The following is a 24,332-nucleotide window of genomic DNA, read 5'->3' on the forward strand; positions in this document are numbered from 1 at the left end:
TTTGTGTCTCAGTAATGTCCGAGTTGGTAATTCATGCAGCCATTCTGATTGTCTGGATCACTGATTCACCATTGTCTTGCACCTTAACACACCTTTATGATTCTTGTATACATTAACTTAAAAGCAGTGGTAACATTTTAAGTCAAGCTGATTTGAATTATCTCACACAAACTCACAAATCACTTTACAATCTATACAGTACACTGACCTTAGACCCTGATTTGAGTGAGGAAAAACTCTATAAAACTAAATTTTAAAACATGGAAGAAACCACAGGAGAAGGGATCCCTCTCCCAGGATCTTCTAGCAGTTCAGCCATATATCACGTTGTGGAGTCGAAAACAATCTGGCAGCAAGTGGAGAGCAGGCCAGAGTATTTAAGCTGGCGCTGATGATTAGATGAGCTGCAGGCTGCACGCCCAGCCTCTGCAACGCATCTCTGAAAACACACAGGAAAAACAAAAACACCAAGCACAGGAAAAAACAGACACAGCCACACACACACATACTGTAGTATTTCAGTACACTTCCTCATTCAGGCCACCACATGCTGTCCTCACTCCCATCTCCTACACAGAGCTGTGCATTCCTTCTCACGACAAACACTGGGGCACCAAAGTGTGTGTCTGTGTCTGTGTGTGTGTGTGAGAGAGAGAGAGGAGAGATGGATAGTTGGATCACTCTACATGAGCATCAGCCAAAACTGGAACAATGAGCTCCCTGTCCGATTCCTCCCCTACCTGCCCCCCATGGTTTGTCTCAACGTGATCTGTTGTAACCAAAAGGGCAGAACAACAGTGGAACGAGAGAGGGAGGAGAAAACAAAACAAGCAGTCTGCATGCTTTCAAGTTTTCAGATGCTTGATTTAATGAGCTTTGAACCCCCCCGACAACGAAGTACTTTACATTAAGCACAGACAAAAGGAGGGCACGGTGTTTATTGCATGAGCTTCATCATAAAGAACCACACAGCCTACACTCACAGCATGGAGATACATTGATTTGATATAATAATAATATTTTCTCTTGGCTATTTGGCAGAGAGGAACACAGGACAGGAGAAAAATTTTTTAAAAAGCTGAACACTGTTTCAGAAACATCTGTATTTTAACACAATTTATATAAATTATGACTTTTTTCACATCACCAGTGATGACACAAAGAGGACAACCAGTTCTTGTCATCATTTGTTATAAATATAAAAACATGACTGGACCACAGAAATCTCAATTTGCCGGTTGGATGATTAACTGGTCAATAATAGATACAGATATTTCTCAAGTACCAACAAACACAACAGTAAAAGGCACATGAGTGAGAGGTAAAAACAAACCCTGAATGAAACAGAACCGCACAGGAAATGGAATTTAAAGGGGCAATATGTAACTTTTTTCATCTTATATTCTTGAGCTGAAGGACCTCTGGATGGGCAAATGGCTCTTTTTGATCCAACCCCACCAAAAGTGTTTTTTTCTCCAATGTTTGACTTTCAACTACATCTAGAAACTCATGTTAGGGAGTGATGATCCCTTTACAGTGAATCTACTTGCGTCCCCCGAGCACAGGCTAATGTGTCCATCACTCCAAGAGTGATTTCCTGAATAGAATAAACAGAAATGTGTTCAGCAAAAAAACATTTTCCTTCTTTTCTTTCCAGTTAATTATCTCAGATTTATCTTGTGACCCACTGGAGGAGTCTTGACCCACAGGTTGAGAGTCATTCGTGAGGGGAACGGAGATCGGAAACTGCATTTCATGAAAAACAGAAGACAAATGACAAATGGTCTGGATGGAGGTCTGAGGTTACTTTGTCTGTGACCCCCAGTGTCATTGGGTCATTTAGACTCACAGTGAAATACAGCAATAAAATATTTCCCCAACATATTCAAAACACCTTTACACGCACACACACCAGATCACAGAAAAAAAAAACTTGACACAAGTTGCACAAGTTAACAGCAAACAGTCTCCCAACCATCAATATATTCAACATTCAACTTTCCATAAATACATTTATAAAGTCACAATATAAGTCATAATATTTGCTCCTCTCTTGTTGGGATCATTAGGCTACTTTTTGCATGTTCATACTCTGAACACACTTCATAGTTTAACAGGTTTGGCATCTGGCACAGGAATAAAATATATCTTACTTTACAGAAGAAATATAATGCTGGTAATGAACTAAATTAGAATCTACACTGTATAAAAATAATTGGCATAATATAAATGTAAAATCACTCTATTAAAGGCTTAGTTATGGAAGTCACTGCAGTTTATGTGGCTGTAAACTGCAACCAGCTGCAGTCTGGCTCCTCTGGATTTTAGCCACAAGAAGAGACAGAGAGCAACTCTAACTGAGGCAAAATCCAGCATGACACCTGCATACTCACAGTAAACACCAGTAAAACAGCTGTGAATGACTAGAAATGACGTTCTTCACTGAAGGAGGGTCTTTTTACAAAGTAGGTTTATAGAGAAAGTGAACCAGATAACATGAAAAAAGGCTGTTGTTGAGCCTTATATTCAGGTTTTGTTTCACATTTAGAATTTGATGCTGTGTCTCTGGGATGAAGCACCATTTACCACAATTATTTGTCTAACTTTATAATCCCACTTTGTGAAACTGACCCTTGGTCTTGTTAGGTGTCTGGCGCTGAGCAGCAAAACGCTGCACACATCCAGCTGTTCAGATGTGGGCGACACCAAGCCTCCTTTCAGACTCTCTTTCTACTCTGCAGCCCCCATCAATGAGTTCTGTAACTTCCAGTTTAGCATCTGACACTGATCTAAGTTCAGCTCTCTGTCTCACCCCCTCTGCAGCTAGTTTTAGGATACAGCAGAGAACTGTGAAAGATCTGTGTCTGATGTCTGGGGAGCAGGAGGCCGCCGCCCTCAGTACGTCCGGCAGCTCAGTCCGTCTTCCAGACCACATTCAGGAACTTCACCACCTCCTCATAAATGATGAAAACTAGAGCCACATCCAGACACACGCGGCCCAGCCGAGGAACTGTCCCTTTATAGAAACTACAGGTGAACACAAAGAGAGAGGAAGGTGAATATAAAATATGTGTGTGTCAAAAAAGCCACATTTATTGATGGCATTTCTATATTCTGTGGCACTACTGCACGATTAATAGAAAAACAAGAATTTGTGATTAATTTGACTGATATTGCGATTGTGACATGATTCAGGATTCGTAGGAAAAATAATTTTAGGATCATTTAGGATTTCTACTTTCAAAGCTAAACCAAAACAAAGCAGACTTGTACTCACGCTGCCAAGCCCTCATATCTCATGATCTTCACAGCACAGTCCAAGGTGCTTTTATATTTATGTGCCTCCAGACCCTTTGGAAAGACAAAAATGCACTGTTATTTCTAATCAATGTCAGTAGGTGGCGACAACTTCTCAAGTTTGAATTAAAACACCAGCAAGGTATACAATAACGGCCATCATATTACCCACCTGCATCCTTGTCTTGATGACATCTAGTGGGGTGTTTCCAAAGACACTGGCTGCTCCTGCTATGGCTCCAAACAGTCCAGTCACCAATGGATTCATAGCTTTATTTGGATCATCGCCTATTGGAAGCACGGAGGAGTCAGTCATATCGATTGCTTTAAAAAATTTAGTCTTGCTACTGGCAACTGAACGGGGTGACTAGCTGGTGAAATTTTCCAAGCTCACTGACCTTTGTACCAGTTCTTGAGAGAGGTCATGACAAAGAATCGAATAGCTTGGTTGGAGCCTTGTTTAAGGATCGTGGCAGTGAGACCCTGGTACGTCCCTCTTATTCCTGGTAAAGCAGCATATGTGGGTACATTTATGATGCTCCTTTTACATAGTAAATAACATCATCACAATTTTTAATTAACGTGACATTTTCAGCTGTGTTACCCTGTGTGACCAGTAGATGTCAGGTGAATTACATGCACTGGAGCTGGTCTTTACCTTGTTCCCTGACGATCTCTCTGACTCCATGGTAGAAGCCCTTGTATTTGGGCTTGGCTGAAGTCTGGTCATGAATGAATTTAACCTTCAGAGAGAGAGAAAAAAAAAGGGCGCTTTACTATTAGAGAGAACACAAATGTTTAGTCTGGCCTTCTTTCAAAAAGACTGAGAAACACAGTTCAGTGAATGTGCAGAGACACAAAATCGAACGATTTAACAGAAAGATTGAAAATGTTAGTCTATAATCAAATTTTGAATTGCCTATGTTGACATTTTTAATACAAAAAAAAAAGATTTTACATTTTGCTTTCCATGTGTGTAGCACGTCTTTGGCCAATATTGAATTAATGTCATTAAACAAAGAAGCGGAAAAAAAACAATAATGATTTTTGTTGATAATAACAATAATTTAGGTGTGGCTCATGTTTCGGGAACACATCAATAAACTTTCTAAAACCGGTTGTGTATTGTAATATTGTTAAATATCTTTTTAAAAAACAGGGTATGACCAAATAATTGGAAATGTGAGAATCTGCATGTGTTCCTAAAAAAATGTTTAGATACAAAAATTACAAAAGTACACAGACAGATGTTTCATGTTTATTCTATCTAATCTAATCTGAAATCTGACCACAGATCAGTCTGGAACATACCTTGACAGTTTCCATTGGACAGACTACCAGAACGGCCTCCATCACCCCGGCTCCGAGCCCACACAGCATGCCCCTGGTGCTGTCCAGTCGACCGGACTCATCCTTTGCATGGTTGCTGAGGAACTCAAAAATCCCGAACCTGAGCAACAGGACAGAGCCAGCAATGAATTATGGGACAAGTTAACACCTGACTGTAATATCAAAAGACACTCTTTGTGTTACAAAAAAAGTGGCTGTCCTTTAGACAACTCTGAAAAACAGGTCAACAATTCCATCCATAAATAAGGTCAGTATGAGGTATGTCAGTAAGTACTATCCCTTCAAATGCCCACTTCTTTTTTTTTAAATCCTGGAAACTATAAAAACACAACCTATACACAACTCAGTCAGAAAATATCAAATTCTAACATGGCAGGTTGGACGGTATAAGGTTCAAGGCATTTATAGAATATATGTACAGATAGTACAATTCAGAATATGACAGGATGAAATCTGAAATGAAAAAGGAAATGAAAAACAATATTGAAAGATTTAAACATACAAAGTGTAGACCCAGGAAATAATTCCGTGTAGTGCATTCTTTTCATTTATGTAGGGAGGAATGTAAACAACAACAACAAAATGCTTTCCATCTTCACATTTGAAAAATTCGCACTTGTGGTTGTCTTTTTGCACTCATTGATTTAAGCACCATTTCACTCCTTAATGCAGCTTTATAGTCACCCTGGACCATCTTCCAGTATCTGTTTGTGCTTACTGAAATGCTTTAGTAAAGCAATAGACTAAAATGAAAACAAACAGATGACAATAGAAAAGATAATGAGATTCCTTGTATTAGAAAGATAATTAAGCTGCCTCTCATCAGCAGAAATCAGGTGGCAGAGGAGGACGCTTACACTCCATGATCCACCGAGTACAAATAAAAGCAGAAGCACGGATGCACCTCGAGACAAGAAAACTTCCTTCCAACTCAGATTTTTAGTGGAAAAAAACTGCTGAGAGTGCAGAATGTGCTCAGGGCTTTTACTTTATTGTCCTGCCTGCGTCCTCATTAAAGATGCACCAATAAACTGTCTCAGTAACCATCGAGTGACCAGCAACAGCTGCCATGGAAGCCAGCCCAGTGTGTGTGTGTGTGTGTGTGTGTGTGTGTGTGTGTGTGTGTGTGTGTGTGTGTGTGTGTTTGTGTGTGTGGTTTATGTATCTCTGCAATCAGAAAATGTTGTGCCAGCGAGTCGTTTACAAGAAAGGTTATTTATAGATGGAATTGAATTGTGGTGAAGGCAGGACGCTGCCCGGTACATTTAGCAAAGAGGCGGGGGAGGACAGACACTTGGTCTTGATGAATGCTTTGTTTTTCCGCTCTTCGTCTTCCCTCAGTCTTCTCGAACCATTTACCTGCCGTCGTCACGGGTCTAACAAAATTCCTCCCTTATACTCGGCTCATGATATTTCAGTTCTCTTCTCCATCTGCCTTCCTATGACAAGATTTTTCTCTGCTCATTAACCTTCCACATCTGTTCCTGTCTCACTACTCACACAGATTTAGTTGGTTTTGAAAGACAGGCTCCACCCAATTAACTAACTGTCAAGCAAGAACAAACAGCAGGTAAAAATAAATCCATTCGTCTCGCTCTTTGTGCACACCATTTGCCGACTACAAAAACAGCTTTTTAGCTTTGGAGAGGGTAAAAAATGTTATACTTCCCTACAGCTTCCTTGCACGAAGAGCAAATTAATAACCAACCTTGAGAAACAAACGCCATTCATTAAAGCTGCTGGAGAGAAATATGCCAGTGTCAGGTCTGCTCCTGCGCCAATTTACTCTCCAAATTCTCCTCCATTTAACAAGTGGACTAAACTTCACAGTTATAATTTGACACATTGTGAATTTTGGCCGACATCCACAGTTGGAGGGATGAGTCAGTCTGGACAGCAGAGTGCTGCCCAATCTTCATTAGTAAATCTTTCTGCAAGGTCAGTTATGGTGACAAGAAGAGGTGAAGGAGAGAGAAAGGAGGAATGAATGAAAGAGTTAAGGGAATGAAAAGGTCAAAAGCTTTCTTCTTCGTCCCTCTCATGCCTACCTGACAACCCTCCAGCAGACTGCGTGGTGCTTGATGGTGCGCAGGCAATCAGTTAATGGGATGGGGGAGAAGGAGGGTAGGGAGAGATAGGAAGGGGGGAGGAAGGAACATAGAGGAGGTAAAAAAAGAATGGATCGAACAAACGACTGAGGTGAAGCGATGGTCAAATGGAAACGTGCCAGGCTACTCTCCATAAATCAGATCTAACCGTTCCCATCTCGATGACTTTCAGTCTCTCCGTCATGTTTCATTTTTTCATTCACTTAACTCGTCATGCTGTATTAACTCAGTTATTCCAATTGATTTAGGTAATCTGAGGATCGAACAACCCCCCAAACGATCACAATAGGAATGAATATAAACAGGAATTTATATTTTTACTCAACAAAATCATGTGTAGTTTTTTAAATTTGCCTCTGAACTTAGCTTTTTCTTGTAACTTAAGCCTCTGGAAAGTATTGAAATGAGACGAGGGGAAATAATCCACGTTTGAACAGCTCAGAATCGACAGACATCTGACACTACTGATGGGCTGCGAGCAGAGAGCCTTCTTTTAAGGAGTCCATAGCTAAAAAAGGGAACCCACTGGGATAAATCATTGTATTAAAATGTAAAAAACTTGCACAGAGTAGGTTATATTTATATATAAATGGAGCCACTTATATGCACATTTTATATACAATATATTCTGCTGACAAGAGCAGAAAGGCGACGTGACTTAAACCTCTCCGCGCCACATTTCCTCAGAGAAAACTCTCCTTAGAGCAGGAGAAAAACCATTCAGACTCCCTCTGGAAAGGCTGAAGGCTGACTGACACACTCATGTGCACGCACACAAACATACACACAAACACTGTACATAAACATACACACACCCATTGACAGAGTACCAACACAAGTCTCCCTCCCCGTACCCCTATTGAGACCCTGCCTGAGTTTGAGTGGCATCGTTGCTCCGCCTGACTGGGCCTGTCTCTCCATCGTACAGACAGGCTCAACCCTCCAGCGTAGCATGCACGCAAGCACGCACACACACACACACACACACACACACACACACACAGAAAGAAAGGGAATGAATGAAAGAATGAAACGGAGAAGAAAAAACGGTGACTATAAAGGCGTCTGGCTGGTTTTGTGCAAAATGTGTGTGTACGTGTGTATGCGCGCACTGCAGTGTGCACACTTGTCTGGAAATAAATGTCATTGCTGTGAAAGAATAACGTAATTATAGTGAAGGCGAGTGTGGCATTTATGCCTTGCATTGTGGGTAATGGACTAGAATAATTGGAGTGTGTGAGTTAGTGGTTCCAGGTAGAAGATCACAACGGCTTAGCTAAAAATGTGCTTTTTACCCCAGCCTTTACTGGCACACATAAAAACTGAAGTGTGTATTCTACTTTTTATACTTATTAGACACATGCTATTTTAAAATATTAGAGATTATAATTAGAGAAATATTGAAAAGCTACCCAGAAGCATGAGAAACAGGACCATTGTAAAGAGGAGTCACATGGTTTTACTTTAGAGCAGCAACTAACGATTATTTACATTTTCTCAATTAATCAATTAGATGTTTCGTCTATAAAAACATTGATCAGTGTTTCTTGTTTTGTCCACAACCCAAAGATATTCAGTTTACTGTCACAGAGGAGTAAGGAAACCATAAAAATTCATAAGCCGCAAGAGAATTTAGATTTTTTTTTTAATTACTCAGACAGACTAATCTATTATCAAAAGAGTTGGCAATTAATTTAACAGTTGACGATTCATCGTTGCAGCTCTATCTTACTATGTATGTAACAATAACTGATTATTACGCCAATCATCCAATCAATTTATGTTTGAGATTAGCGACTTTTATCATTACATGGGGTTTAATGTCACAAATTTCACTTGTGCTTGAGTAAATACATCAGTCCTTATCAGATATTTCACTCACCTGACGGCAGATTTTGGTATGGATCCATACAGCAGCGAGCTGAGTCCTCTGTACAGTCCTCTAACACCATGACCCTGTACCGTCTGCTTCACACAGTCACCTGGAAGAAGACGGATGCTCTGTATTACATCAGTATTTTTGGGTTTGTCTTCCATAGAAATTAGTTTATTTTTTAGATTTGAGTGCATTAACCCTTTTCAGAATATCCCAGCCACCATAACAACAACTAGCAAGTTTCTTTTAATAGTATAATACATTTAGTTGAACACTGTGTATTAATTCAGTTATTTATTTGCCCCGTGTCATTCACTGATAAAGAATGCACCAGAAACATCTGTCCTTCACTTTTGGTTTCATCAACATCATGAAAGGGGAAATGGAACAAGCTGAACCACAGGCTGTTTTCCTGAAAAACGTGGTGTTTTACTTTGAACTTTCTTACTCTTGAAGACATCAGTCCAGTTATCCATGTTCTGCTATCAAGCCAAATGCACAACTGAGCTGGAAAAGCAACAGCTGTCTTGAGCGCTCATTAGCACGGTCTGCGATCCTCAGAGCTCTAGCCAACATTAACACAACCAGGGTTTGTGTGTGTGTGTGTGTGTCTGTGTGTGTGTGTGTGTGTGTGTGTGTGTGTTTACATGTGTGTGTGTGTGTGTGTGTTTGTGTGTCTGGTATGCATGGAGGGTGAGTGTGCATGTGTGCATTGGTCTGTTCTAAGTCATATAAACAAGCACAGTGACAGCCTGCCAGAATCCCTAATGTACCTAGGGATGATGGGTAATTAGATAATGAGCTCCTAAGAGAGGTAGAGAGACATAATGAAGAACAGAACAGAAAATACTGTAGATAGATAGATAGATAGATAGATAGATAGATAGATATAGGTATATATATATATATATATATATATATATATATATATATATATATATATATATAGGTATAATTTGCGAGAAATGGATAGAATTTGAAGGTTGCTCCAAGAGGCAGCCACTTACTGTGGCTGAGTATACTCTTTGCTGTAGCTATCTTTGGCTGTAGTGATTAGCTGCCGTTAGCAAATATAGTGTAGAATAGTGTAAAATATCTCCTTCCTTGACATTTTGTGAGTTTAATACTACTACTTAATACTTATTCGACGGTGTAGCGAACTTGCCGCTGCCGCATATTTCTTATCTGAAACTAGGGGGACTGTTAGCCTTTTGCCTCTACAAAGTTGTTTTATGAGACAGGATGGGCCGGGGCTAGCTGGTTAGCATGCTAACTTTAGAAGACATCTCTGCAACACAGTACACTAATGTCTTTGACATGACGTCAATGCTGCTGTTTCTTCACACTCTGTTGATTTTTTGAATGTTTTAAATTAAAATTCTGGTGGAGGCAAAAACCAAAAAATTGACCAGTGCAAGAAAAATGTTCTGCCTGTAATGAGTGTCCTTAAATTTAATCCTAAACTCAACTCGAAATATGGGCAAAAACATATAAAACGGTCTCTAGCTGAGGGTTACTATTAAAAAACACACAGACACATGCGTCATACTCACTTATTCCTCTATATTTGGGTGGATTGGCCTTCTCATCCAGTTGTAACTGGGTCTTGACATACTCTGTGGGGAAGGTGATGCAGATCTCTATGCCTCCTGCAATTCCACCTGAAAAACACAGAAAATCAGAGTTCAGAATCAGATGTTTATTTCTATAAAGCACACAAAGAATAGGTATCAATGAACCTGGAACTGATCAAAAAGTGATGTCTGTCAGGCAGCTTTGTTGGCATTTTGCACACCATGTCTGCTTAGCTGCAGCCTAACCAAGCCTGATTCAGTGCTGCATCACCGTTGTGAATTACAAGCTGGTCCCATGACGTCATGGATCATTACAATGACTCCACAAATGGCGTTACCTCCCCAGCCGAGGGAGGAAGAGTAACGAGCCTGGCGAAGATAAATCAACTGCTTCTGCTTTGGCTAAACTACAGAGACTCTGCTGTTCGAGGAACAGAAACTCAACACAGTGCCTGCACAGAGGAAAAGAAAGCAAGTAAACATGAACGAATGAATGAATGAATGAATGAATGTACGTGTGAGTGACCACTAGAGGGTTCAGCCTGAAACTGGCCACAGTCGATGAGTCGAGTAGATGAGGACGAGTATCCAAACGCGAGGCTGCTGCACAACACAGATGAGTCACAAGGGAAGGAGGGAGCATGGAGAGAGGGGGTTGACATTAATTAAATTATCCGCTTAGCCTGCAGGGAGGGGCTCCATTACCCAGGCCAAGACCCTCCATTAACTCAATGACACAGACAAACACACAAGCACACTGTGCAAGGGATGTGGTTACACAGCAACATGCAGACGTGCCCTCCAACTAACAGAAGAAATTAGCTAGCTACAATAATTCTCCTGGTTAATTCTGAGGAACATTTTACTGTACATGATTTGTGTTTGTGCGAAGTCAGGAAACCCAGAAGCAATTCACCACAAGACCACAACGAGCCAGACAATGGGTGGTGAAAAAAAACTGCTATGCTTTATTCTTTCACATGAAAAGTCTGAGTGGTTTCAACAGGAAGTGGTCGTGAATTTCTCCATTTCTTAGAATTGCCAGCTGTGATCAGATGTTAATCTGGATTTTTAAAGAAAAAAAAACCTGTGCCTCACATGCTCAGAAGCTTTTACTTCTCATGCACTGCACAATGTAAAAACAGGTCCATCTTAAAGCTGCTGTAAGTGTTGACCAAACACTCGATTACAGTGATTACTGTTGGAATATAGAGCTATTTAACAGCTTTACAGCCTACAGCAGCTTTAAAGCCTTTTATATGTAGAAAGTTTATGTAGAAAAATTAGACAATCCGCTTGAAAATGATCTATGTGCTGCTTTGACCCAATTCTTCTCACTGTCACTTATAATAGTCAGAAAATGTACATTTCTTACACTCTAACCAGCTTCAGGCATGGATTTGGTCGATTGTTGTGCAGAGATCTAACACTGTGTTTCTTCTTTCAAGATAATGACTAATTTCTCTCAAAGTGATTGAAATAAAAAAAAATGCAGTACTGAGGACACTGGCAGAGTTTTCCTTCATGTTTTTTAGAGAAATACGTCTTGAAGGTTGAAGCTGTTAGTACTGGCTTCACCTGTGTCTGTTTGTATGTTTGTTGGTTGGTTTTTCAGCAAGAAAAACTACTTTTAGGAATTTCCACGACACTTGGACTTGGGTCTCAGCCCAGGAATTTTTTCTTACTTTCTTTAACATTGTGTGATCAGGCGTTTTTCATAATTTTTTGTTCATTGAGGGAATAATGAATGGATCTTGATGAAAAGAATCAGGCATTTTAAGTGGCTGGTAGCTACTGTAAGAGTGAGAACAAAAGGGGACTGTTGGGCCTTAAAGGATGTATGTGCTTAACTCAGTGCCATTCTAGTTTTTCTAAGTGTATTCTGGCTCATTTCCCAACCCAGTGACGCACTGGTTCTCCTACATACAGTACATGCATTCATGTCCTCTGCAGTTTGGCTCTCCTCACGTGTCGCTGCTGCCAACACGACCTTTATCACTGTGATTTTAAGTGCTGCATCGTAGGCAACTGGACTTGTTCCAGTATCGTACAGCCCTATTTTGAACTTGTATCACTGTGGCACCAAGATAAAACCAGATATTTAACCAGGACATGCTTTTTTGGACTATAAGTAGATGACACTGCAACTCAAACTTAATACCCTTAACAGCCTCTGACTCATCTGCCTCTCTTTATCTGCATCTCCTCTTCTGTGAGTGGGGCTGATTTAATAAGGAAAATCAATAACACGAGAAAATGTCTTTTACTTAATGCTGCACATTTATCTCACATCCTCATTTATTGTCTCTCCCTTTAATTATGTTTTAAGAAAACTGTGACGCACATATTTTAACATTTTGACATTTAAATTTATCATGTATATTTTTAGTTTCTTAAAATAATATTATTTGCGGCTATTTGTTTTATTCAATGTGATGAACACGACTTGTATCTTGAGTATTTCAGTTAATATCAGCACATCAGTATTGACATCATGCTGTGATGACTGACACAATTATAGTTAAGTGATTATCATCCGTCATTGATTATACCTGGATTCACCTTATCAATTCATTAAAACTGTGAGCACCACTACGCTGAGTCATGACATTCATTCACACACACGCACACACACACTTTGATCACCAATGAGCTTTAATTCCTCTAATCTTTGTGGAGTAGCAGTAAGTAAATGTTCACCAGCTGAGTTGTAACAGAAATCACATGAGCTCTATAACGCTCCATGCCAGCCGTCCTGATCCGGGATCAGTGGGTCAGTGTGTCTTGGAGAAGAAGAAACAATAAACCTCATTCATCTGTTTTCTGCATGTGAAAACCAACCAGCAGCAACACACAAACACACTCTGCCCACATGATCAATCCTCATCAGACAAACAGCGCTGGTAGGAGAAGCAGTTTGTCTGTCTTCTACTCCATCTTGCAGCGTACATCCAAAACACACACACACACACACACACACACACACACAAACAGTATTTTCCACACACATTTACAGATGACACCCTAAATGACTCCGGTGTAGCTGTCAAACGTGGGTTACATGAGCATTAATCTTGATCTTCACAGGCTCGCTCTCCTCTTCTGCCGTTAATTTTTCTCTCAGCAGCACTTTCCTTCCTCTCTCCTCGTTGCCGACTACTCTTCTCCACACCGTGTCATAAAATCAATGCATCCACATAGATCTTTGACACTATTACTATTACATGAAAAGAAATGGAAACGGCATTGGAGTGATATTCAGAACCCAGAGGTGCTTTAAAAACAGGCAGTGCCTGATACAAATCTGCTTCTACAGACTTGAAATTTCCGCAATCTGAGCAGCGGTTTAATAAATCAGATGTCGGCTGCATGCGTTGATGTACTGTTTAAAGATAAGACTGTCCTTGAGGGCAACATATTTTTGGCCTACATGAGATATAACGTGGAATTTACTCCTGTATGTGAGTGCTGAACATCTCATCCCAGCACCATAGGCACTAATAAGCTCCTATAACAGCCCCTCTGTAAAGGCTTTCCACAAGAATGTTGAACTTGGATTTGTTCCCATCCAGCCACAAGAGTGTTAGTAAGGCTGGCCACAGATGTTGGGTGATAAGGCCTTGCTCACAGTAAGCGTTCAGGTTTATTCCAAAGCTGTTTGATGGTGTTGAGGTCGAGGCTCTAATAAAGTTATTCCACACCAAACTTGGACAACCATCGCTTTACGGACCTGGCTTTGTGCACCAGGGCACTGTCATGTTCAAAAAGAGACCTGCTGGTTGTGCTGGATGAAAAGTCAGGCTCCCCAGGGGTGCAACCTGGATATTTTTATCAACTTTCATGGCAATGCATCCCACATGTCACTGAAAAAACTAAAATGTTAATGGTTGGCCATATGGGAAGAGTCAGAGGATCACCAAAGTGAGCAGAAACATCCTCTGGGGAGCATGAATGTCTACACGTTACACTAAAATCCATCTAATAGTTTTTGAGACATTTCAGTCACGGACGTAACCAGGGGGTGGCCAGGGGTGACAAGGCCATCTCCGAAATCTGATTGGCCACCCCATTATCCTAAACTAAAACACCCTTGTAGCAGGGAAAAAAATACTTGGTATCTTTGAGTCTAAAGCTAAAAGATACTGTTACATACAGTTTACTATCACATAAGATAAAGAAATTACTGAATTCTCACAAATGAGAGGCTGGAATAAGATGAATAGATACAAAATTACCAACATAGTTGTTGATCAATTTGTAAATGTGCACATTCACACAAATAATCATGCAAGATGCACAAAAAAAAATAACATTTTCTTTTTTCCACCATACAGCGGCACAGAGAAAGCCAGATGAACAGGCAGACAGCCAGATGACAGGGAGGAACACTTCCTGAAATCCTGTCCTGTCTGCTGAGGTGACTCTAATGAGCATCCAACACATCTGGTCCACCAAGAAACTTCATCTTTCTAACAATCCAGCATCAGGTACTAAACGCACAAAATAAACGCTAGTTAGCACCTTTAAAGCACTTCTGCAGTAAGACCTAAAATTATATCATATATATTTTTGGTGATTTCATTTTCTCCACTCAATTTAGCAGTAAAACTCGACCAAAACAGTCACCAATGTGTATCTTTGTGTGTGTCTGTGCTTGTGTGTGTGCACAGGCCAGCAAATTAATAATCAGTTTTGCAGCAGAATCTATCTATTATTCATCCAGATGTTCCTTATTTAGATTATCTCTCACTTTAAATTCTCTGTGGTCTGAAGCGAAGATGTTATTATGTCCATAACTCCAGTCCAAACAGAGAACACAGCCAGAGGACTGATGCACTTCAAACATGAGGTTTCCTATTAATAGTGCCTTAATATTTCTGTTTGCCTTCGCGCAAAAACATGAAAAGAATTATTCATCTGACGTCTGGCCTTTTAGGCTTCCTCTGTCCTAAGCAACACTCCCTGATGCTACAGCGATGACTAATTACAAGACGGATGTGGATTAATTTTACATGTGAGTTGTTAGAAGTGCTTAAAGCCCTGCAGCATGCAGATTGTACACTGTCTTACATGAACAGGACAACTGCACACAGGTTGTTTCGACAGTGTGTACAGTTGTAGAGAAGGCTGCCAGGCTCTTTACAGATGAAGGATATATTTAAATTGTATTAATTTACATAAGTTGTTGATTGATTATAGCCATTTGTTAAAGTTAATTTGACAATAGAGTCTGCTTTCTGAATTTGCCAAAGTTAACTTCTACGATGTTCATGAGCTTTTGAAGAGTCTTATTTGTCTGATGCACCCCAGCTGGTGAACATAGTGGAACATTTAGCGAGTAAACAGCCAGACATTTCATAGTAAGAAGCTGATTGAGAAATGAGTCTTTCGAAGCCTTTAAAAGATTGTTGTTGGGCAGCTATCTTTCAAGTCTAAGATGCCATGAGTGCTTTTGAAGCCAGCGAGGTAATTACTTGAAAATTGATTACCCTGCTTTGATTATATAACTGACAAAAAAAAGTTATATTTTTTCAAACAAGTTTCAATCTCTGCAAATTAATTTCTATACAATAGTGTAATTAATTAAAACCAGTGACTGACTGGGAGGCAGAAAATCAATCTCAAAACTTTAGGTGCAGTATGTGTGATTTGTCATTAAGGAGAATTAATGAAACATGCAAAAACTCTGTAATGAATCGCAATGACATTCACGAATGCAATTAAAAAAGGATGAAAATGTAATGGTCACTGAGTAACTATACTTTAAATCACTGCACCACTTTCTGTTTGTGTGTCCATGGCTGCCCCATACCAACACCTATCTGACAGGCTGTTACAGTGGGGGTGGAGGGGTCGTGGACAGAGGAGTGCGCTGTGATTTATTATCTCGCCTCGCAGTACTCAGGGTCTGCCAGCAGCACAACGGTGGAGGGGAGGTGACTGTGTACGTCACCTGTGACGCGAGGAAACAGGGAATAAGCGCTCAGTTTGACGAGCCCTCTGAGCCTGAGAGGAGACAACCACTCAGAAAAGCTAACTGGCTGCCCCGAGGCGAGAGAGAGCGAGGCGGAGGAGAGGAAAAGAGAGCAGAGAAAGTGGCATAATAGCAAGCCTGTCTCGGTGGAAAACCCAATCTATCATGAAATCAAGATGAAAAAAAAAAAGGAACTCTCTCTCTCTGTCTGTCCATCCCTCTGCTTCACAGACTCCCCTCAGCAGGGTTATAAACAAACGCCACAACAGTGTATGAATGCACAACAGCCAGTGAATCAGGACCAGAGAGCCATTTAGAGCACTCTCTCTCCCTCAGGCTTCACACACATAAAACTCTTCCTCCTTCCGTGTCTCCACTTCAGTTTTAACCAGTGGCTGTTGAGAGGAGACTTGAACTAACCAATAGGAGCAGAAAGAGCTCACAGGCCTCTCTAAAAGCTTTGGACCTCCTCCCCGACCACAGTCTAAGAAGTGAGCTCTCTAATCCATTAAGCTTTGACCTTCTACTTCTTGCTTTGTCTACTTGGAGCCTGCGAGGAATGGACGTGCGGCTCTCTCTCTCAGCACAGACATACTGTGAACCACAACATAAATCTGAAGTAATATTAGGATGTCACACCAGGAGAGGTGTCAGCTGGATTTATGAACTTCCATAGTTGAGTGGGAAGAATTTGTATCCAGCTGATGTAAACTATCAGCTGTGGTTTCTGATGGACGATCAGACTCAAAGTGACAGTTTATCCATCGCTGAGTCATCCCAGAGATGCTCTGAACATTAAACCACACACGCACACTTTCATTTCCAAACCGCTTCATTTGAAAGATGGAGATAAATCAAAAGTTTCTTGACAGTGGGGCCAGGAGGAGTCAGAGGCTGAGACAGAGGATGAAATCATGCTGCTGCTGCAAAACTGGACAGACAGGCTTAAGGCGAGCTAAACGACACAGCGAGGGGAAGAGGGAGCAACACTGGGCCATATCCAGTCAATCAGGCTGCACGGGACCGATGGGGGAAGGGAAAGGTCTCAGCGCGGCTGCATTTCCATTTCTCAGTGGCTGACAGGACGACATGAGTCATGGGAGGAGATATTCTTCATCTCTTCTCACACGTCTTACCACAACATCATCAACTCAATAGTTGTTTCTAAATGTTATGTTCCTCTTTTGATGCACTACCTTGTCAGTCAGAGTACTGAATGGTGTATCAGCTCATACAGCGGTGGATAACGTGTGATAAGTATGTCAGAGTATGAGCTTTATGTTAATTTAAAAGGTCAGAGTGCATATTGTATAATAAGGACATGAATTATATGCAGGATGCTTGTCACTTCATGGTTAAAAACACCAAACTCCTTAAATGCATGTAGATCTAAAGGTTTGAGCAGGACTGTAGAGGGTGTGTAAAAGATTACAGCATCACATTTTTTTTTAACGTGGCCAGCCTGACCAACCAACCCAAAGCGTCAATATTTGACAAGTCCGGAAGGAGACTCAACAATCAACTATCTTACGAATTGGACCCTGAAATAAAATGACATTTGGGATGATGTAAATACACAGCTCCACAAAATATTAAACAAAGGTCTGGTTGTGTTTAGACATTTTTAAGCAGAAACGTACATATTATGTCTTTAAGAATGCAAGCACACTGGATCATAAGAAAAGTACTTGTTTAAAGCACCAGTCTATGTAAAATTAATGTTTTTATTGCAGCCAGTAAGCCAAAAGGCAAGTGTAAATTTGGTTTGACCTCAGTTTGAGTAATTTATGTTGCACTTCCTGCTGGGTGCTGTTGTTTTGTCATTACGGTATATGGTGCTTGTTCTCCGCATGATGTGACCATGGTCTCAAGTCAATAACCTGAATCTATCTATCTATTTTCTGTCTCATGTATGATAGTAAAGCAAGTATTAAAGGATTTTTAACTGTTGGCCAAGTAAAACAATCAACTTGAAGATGTCCACTTGTGCCCTCAAACCTTTTAATTTCCCCTATTTTCTCGCCAAAAGCATTCAGCAACTCATAAAAAATGCAGTTTGCAAAATAACTAAAATAATCATAAGTTTGTTCTTAATCTTCAATCAAAAGGAATATATTCAGCATGTAACCGTCAGTGGAGAACAAGGCTGAAATCAGCAGCAGCATGTGGCCTTAATACGGGAGCATCTCTGAGAGGCTCTTCATCAGCTGGAGCTGCTGCACCCTGATCATCATCAACACACGAGGGGGTCGACAGAGCGGCAGGAGAGGAGGACGGAAGAGTCTGAGCCTCAGCGGGGATAAATGGATCAGACGCAAACATGGCTAAAACAAGTATGACTGAAGTAGTGCTGAAGCAATTGATTTGTTAAAATGTTGATAATTGATCAAACATTTTAGCCATTTTGTCTCACACTGAACATTTTCTAGTTACAGTTTCGGTGCAGATTTATTGTATTTTCTCTGTTTAAGGTTAATATCATATTTGGCTTCTGATAAAACTAAGAAAACATTTTGGCTCTGGTTACTTGGTGGGCATTTATCAATATTGTTTAACCCATTATTCCAAATCTAATCAATACATTGATCAACAACTGAAGTAAATGTCAGTGACATCTGTAGAAAACAGCGTTCGGATGACCGGATGGATAAATATTGTCTGACAATTTCCATCATATCAAATGATCTCTTCATGATTTCGTCCCGTAAAGTGTTTAAAATTCAAGAAGAAAGCAAAAATCTTCTGCTCAAGATCACCTGGAGGAACATTAAAGACGTTTCTTGTGTTATATTCTCTCAGTCCTCTCACTTTGACTCATACCTGCTGAGATAGTGTATTGTCTCAGGAGTGTCCCCTATCCTGCTGCACGCGTCAATCCGCTCTAATAGCATTATGTAAAGCACGGTAGAGGTGATCTTCAGATCAGAGAGATACAATCACATCAGTGAGGCAGGTAAGATCTGACAGTGACAGGACAGCACTGTCTGACAGGACACAAGGACAGAGGAAGAAAACTGCTTTCTTCTTCTTGAGCTCTGAAGACTGTTTCACTTTTACAACACCATCAAAGGTCACAGGGTCAGGATGGTTTGAAGCTGTTGGATAATATACCTGTTGTTCCAGTTCATTCTCTATGTTTACTGCAGCTCCACTAACTTGAAGCTCTCAGTCCTCAGAGCACACAGTGAGACGTGTCACTGGAGTAGGTGTGGCAATCCTGTTTGTAGTTGTCCATCTGGTTTATTTAGTGAGTAACTTCCTCAGCCTTCTCTCGTTTTAAGCTGTAACTACACTTCATTTCCTCAACTCAACACTGTTACTATTTTATTGTTCTGCTGCTGTTTTGTCTTCAGAGGCTGCCGTCTCTCCAGTATACTTCGCTCCGCTGCGCTCCAGAAACAAGCTCACACAGCGCATGTGAAATGTGAGGGTAACACTGATGTAATCAACAGTTAGACATTGAGTTGACTTTTTTTGACATGTAAAGATGAACTTACCTGCCATAATCGCTTTCCCCGGGTGAGTTAATTTCGCTTTCCCCGCCGGCGCCGCTGCCGCCAGACACCGCGGTCTGGGGAAAGGGCTGATAAATGAGCCTCTGTCCTGCATTATTACAGTGAAATCTGCAAAAAAGAAAAAAAAATCTCCTAGTCTAATAAGGTTTTTGGTTTTTTTTAAGTAGGCAGCTTGCAGTTTTTCTTCAAGGAGTCTGGAGCGCGCAACACATGGACCACTCCTGTCTGGTGCGCTTTCAGGTGGATGCGTCCTCACTCTCCTCCAGTCCGGCGGCTCTCTCTGTTGACAGTGGGCGGATACGGGAACTGACAAGGAAGTTGGGATATTCTACATCCAATATCTGTTATTTGTAACCATGGTAACGCCGTATCACGACAGTAGGACGTAGGAGAGCAAAGCAAACCGGAAGCAAGGAGGGGCAGATAAACAGTTGCATCCGCGTCCTGCTGCCGCCTGGAAACTTGGCGATTTCTGCGTAACGCGCGAGTGCAGCGGTGCCTGTTGTGTGCTCGGGTGCTGTGGGTGATAGTGGGGTGCTGATACGAGCTCGGGGTGAGAGGAGATGGCCTCTGTTGTTTAACAGGAGAAGAAGAAGGGCGGGGCGCAGCCTGTGTCCACATTACCATACAAACACAGCTTCGCAAGGGAGAGTCAAACCGTGTTATTAAATCTTTTACTACTAAATCCTCCAGCAGCAGGCAGTAATAGGTCCATACAGCCCAACCACACCCTCTCCAAACAAAGAGGCAGCAGCTCTCGCCGAGACAGAAACCATCAATCAGGTCCTGGCAGCCTGGTTACCAAAACGTCAGTCTCGGATGGAAATGAGGGCGCAGCAGGAGAGCCCTGACAGACACCATGCTCACAGCTCTGAAAACTCCCCACTATCAACCCTCCAGAGAATCATTTTCCTGGTATGAATGTGTTAACATTTAAAAAAAATATATAGCACAAACACCACTGTGTGTAAACTTTATTTCTCTTTCTGTATGCATGACTTGTGCAGATAAAGGGAGTGCTTAGTGGTGCAGCTCTCCGCTCCCAGAGGTGACACCACATATGGGACAGAGCCGGTCAGTGTATCATACAGGGACTGTCGGACAGCACAGGAAGTAAACAGTCAACCAAACTGTCACCACTTGGAGCAGCTTTTTCCTCAAGACTTTGCCATTTATTCACCTGCTGTTTTTGCATTTTGTCCTTTTCTTACAAAAATCATTATGCTTTTTAAGACTACAACAACACACTATAGACAATACATACGGTATTCCATAATATTTGACTTCTTTGATTAGTTAAGGTATTTCAATATATCTTAAATTATACACGGTTTTCAGTACAATAATGATTTTTTTTTTTTGAGCCACCAGGATGTGAGCTGATGTTTCCCCCTGTGTTTTCATCTCCTCAAGTCTGCTGGAGCTTCATCATCGTTTTCTGTTAGTTGGGTGTGAGAGAGTTTCATCGAACATCACTTCGTTTTTGACACAACATTAGTAATACTTGATATACTTTGAGTGTAACATGAAAATTGTGCTCCTGGTTGCAGCTTTATAGTTTGGCAGCACATGCAGACTACAGCATATAGCATTTTTTTTTTTATTTCATCTCCTTTCTTTCTTTCTTTCTTTCATTCTCCCGTCTTTTTGTCACAATCATCCTGTAACTCCTGATCAGAGTCCGAGAAGTCGAGGAACAGGTTCGCGGCTGCAAGGGAGTGGAAATTTCATTGAGTGTCTCTTGGTTTGGTGATGTAACCCTCGAAGGCTTTAGAGGCTACACAGACACACGCACTCACGCACACACACACATACACAGACAGTACTGTAACCTCATGAACAAGTGTTCTTAGTCTGTATACAGCAAACACTTTGTACCTGTTGTGAGAGGACAAACAAAACTATTGCACAGTAACTGTCCTTCTAATCAGAGCATGAGACAGTTGTGAAATTAAAACATGAACAAATGAGCCTGTTTTCTGCCACCTTCTCAGAGTATGTAAGGCCGTAACAGTGCTTTAGGAGGGAGGGGGAGACGCACGCATGCCCCTCCGCTCCTCAGTAACAAAGTCTTTCTCGTCAGTGCTGAATGTCTAGGAGAAAACAAAGAGAGAAGCTGCTCTATGGTTAATAAAGTCTACACGGAACAGCAACAGGACAGAGTGGTTTGGTGTCACTAATGTGATCTTCGGTATGTTAATTCCTCTAGGAGCTGAGAGGTGACTTCATGCTGTGTAGATCAATGATGCAATTATAATGTCAACGTTGAGAGGAGAGGAGAGGAGAGGAGAGGAGAGGAGAGGAGAGGAGAGGAGAGGAGAGGAGAGGAGAGGAGAGGAGAGGAGAGGAGAAGAGAGTCCAACAGCCTTGATGCCATCCTGAAGTGTGTGTGTGTGGAGAGAGTAGAGAGGAAGAGTTTCTATTGCAGTTTCAGTTGATGTGGGTGAAGGCCCAGGTGAGTTTCAGAGGTCTCCGTGCCGTCAGTTGAGACCCATTGCAGCATGGTTGGGTGTGGTTCAGGTCTGAGTGTGTGTGGGGGAGAAGAGGGGAGGGGGGGTGGAATAGGTGGGATCAGGCTTCTACATATTGAAGCCATATGCGGCAGGCTGAGCAGGGTATCCTGCAGCAGCGGCAGCAGGCTGAGCAGGGTATCCTGCGGCGGCGGCGGCGGCGGCGGCAGCAGGCGGAGCATTGTATCCTGCAGCGGCAGCGGCGGGCGGGGCATTGTATCCTGCGGCGGCGACGGGCTGAGCAGGGTAGCCTGGGGCAGCGGGGTAACCATAGCCTGGGTACGCTGGCTGGGGAGCCACTGGAGTAGAAGAGCCTGTCAACATCAGTTGCTGACCTGATGACACAAACAAACATACAAAGAATCACCTTACAGGTTTTGTTTTTTTGTTTTACAAAATATGACATCTTTGTCACTGGGTGTTTGCTTAATTAAAGTTTCTTTATGTGATTCTATACTTAAACATCAGTCAAAGGAGACCGATTTTTTCCTTTCCTTCATTGTTTTATGTCGGTTCTTGTGCATGTAAAAGGTCTTGAAAGGTAAAAGTCCACACCAACAGAAGTTCTTCTGTCCCACAGAAAACACTGCTCCTGAAACGCCGCGTCAGTAGTCCCGCCTTTAATTCTGTGACTTTGTGACATCACACTACGTCACCATGTCACACATAATATAACATAATATACCTAACAGCTTGATTGGCACGTAAGAATTAATTTAGCAAAACTGCTAAAGTTATTGTTAGCAGTGCTAGCTCAGGCATCTGCAAGCTGACCAATCAGAGCAGACTGGGTATTCAGGAGGAGGGGCCTTAAAGAGACAGGAGCTAAAACAGAGCGTTTCAGACAGAGGGGGGTCATACAGAGCTGCAGCACTGGACAGTGTGAGAAAACCGATGTGTTTTTTTAGCATTAAAGCATGTAAACCTATTCTAGTAAAAAAAGTATATATGAATCTAAAAAATGAGTATTATATGTCTCATTTAAAAAGCTCTGTCTGGATATTTTGTGCCAAAAATTGCAGTCATGAGAAAACTGATCATAGGATAAAAGCCAGTAGCTGCTAGGCAGGAAGGCTAGATTCATTCTTTGTAATATTGTATGTGGGCCATAAAATTAAGGCAAAGACATCGCCTGAGAAAAAATGACATTTCACAAAAGGTTGTAAATGTAAATGACAAATCTTTGTGTGTCTGCTTTTCTTATAGAGAAGCCAATATCAGTAGTCTGACTACCACATGGAGACACATTTGCCTGTGTGCTTAAAGTTTTAGTGAACTGCTTTACTATTATCTTTATCCAATCGGTACATATTTGATTAATGTTGATTTTCAACACCACCAGTTGTTTTTCCACTCGGGTTTAACAGACACAGGCAGATAAATACCGCAGTTCACACCCTGCTGTTTTCACAGCAGGAGGCAGATTTCTCCTATTTGGGGAAACACAAAGTCTGTCCCCACGGGGTGTTATGCTGCCTGTAAACCTACCAAACACCATCGGCTGAGGCTCTGTCACCTCCTCTTCAGTTTTCCTTTGGCTTTCTGCCTCCTCCAGTTTGTCCACCTGAGGGCAACAAAGAAATGAGGATAGATCAGACGTGGATCACTCACACACTGTACAGAATAAAACAAAGTCTGATCTCACACATTGTAGGTATCCTGCAGAAACCTTGAAACTCCATTTAAGTCCAAGATAAGCTCAAAATGTAACAAAGTAAGCTAGATTAAATGAAAGATTTTTGCTGGACATCTACAATGTAGTGATCACAGTGATGTGCCAGTTTTATTTGAATGGCAATTTCATGTTTGATGATCTACAATAAACCATAAACTATAAACTAAACATAAACTAAACTTCATTGAAGCTTTTATTTTATATCTAACAGATACATACTGATAATTATGACAAGTTAACACATTAGATTTATCATACCCACTTCTGAAAGACAAAACTACACACAGGACTTCACAGTGCAGCTAAGGTTACCTCAGAGAAGATGCCATGCAGGTTTGGTGAGAATTTCTAAAACAGCCTCCAGTACAAATGTTAAGTCAACAATTAAAGGGTCCGTTCACCCAAATCACTAAAAACCAGAAAACACTTTAACCTCTCCAGTGGTATCTAAAC

At 41.3% G+C, this 24,332-nt stretch overlaps 2 protein-coding genes across 3 annotated transcripts in view; both read right to left on the minus strand.

The window, feature by feature from the left end:
- Window positions 1–2,912: 2,912 nt before the first annotated feature.
- LOC140996601 (tricarboxylate transport protein B, mitochondrial) lies at window positions 2,913–19,788 on the minus strand. The gene is made up of 9 exons (XM_073467037.1): window positions 19,677–19,788; window positions 10,185–10,292; window positions 8,638–8,737; window positions 4,609–4,747; window positions 3,956–4,040; window positions 3,696–3,800; window positions 3,470–3,585; window positions 3,278–3,351; window positions 2,913–3,027 (listed from the first exon to the last, which is right to left on the minus strand). The coding sequence occupies exons 1-9, from the start codon at window positions 19,786–19,788 to the stop codon at window positions 2,913–2,915; spliced, it is 954 nt and encodes a 317-aa protein (XP_073323138.1).
- Window positions 19,789–20,653: 865 nt separating this feature from the next.
- Window positions 20,654–24,332, minus strand: part of cltcl1 (clathrin, heavy chain-like 1) — a 30,192-nt gene continuing 26,513 nt past the window's right edge. The window contains exons 30-31 of one of the 2 annotated variants that reach the window (XM_073466948.1): window positions 23,693–23,768; window positions 20,654–22,539 (exon numbers count right to left, since the gene is read on the minus strand). In XM_073466948.1, coding sequence (XP_073323049.1) covers window positions 22,274–22,539; window positions 23,693–23,768 — 342 coding nt within the window. In that variant the 3' untranslated portion in view covers window positions 20,654–22,273. Of the gene's footprint in view, window positions 22,540–23,692; window positions 23,769–24,332 lie in introns of those variants that run through there. The other variant, XR_012178813.1, reaches the window with a different exon arrangement.

This window comes from Pagrus major, chromosome 5 (assembly GCF_040436345.1).
Source record: "Pagrus major chromosome 5, Pma_NU_1.0".
Taxonomy (NCBI): Eukaryota; Metazoa; Chordata; class Actinopteri; order Spariformes; family Sparidae; genus Pagrus; species Pagrus major.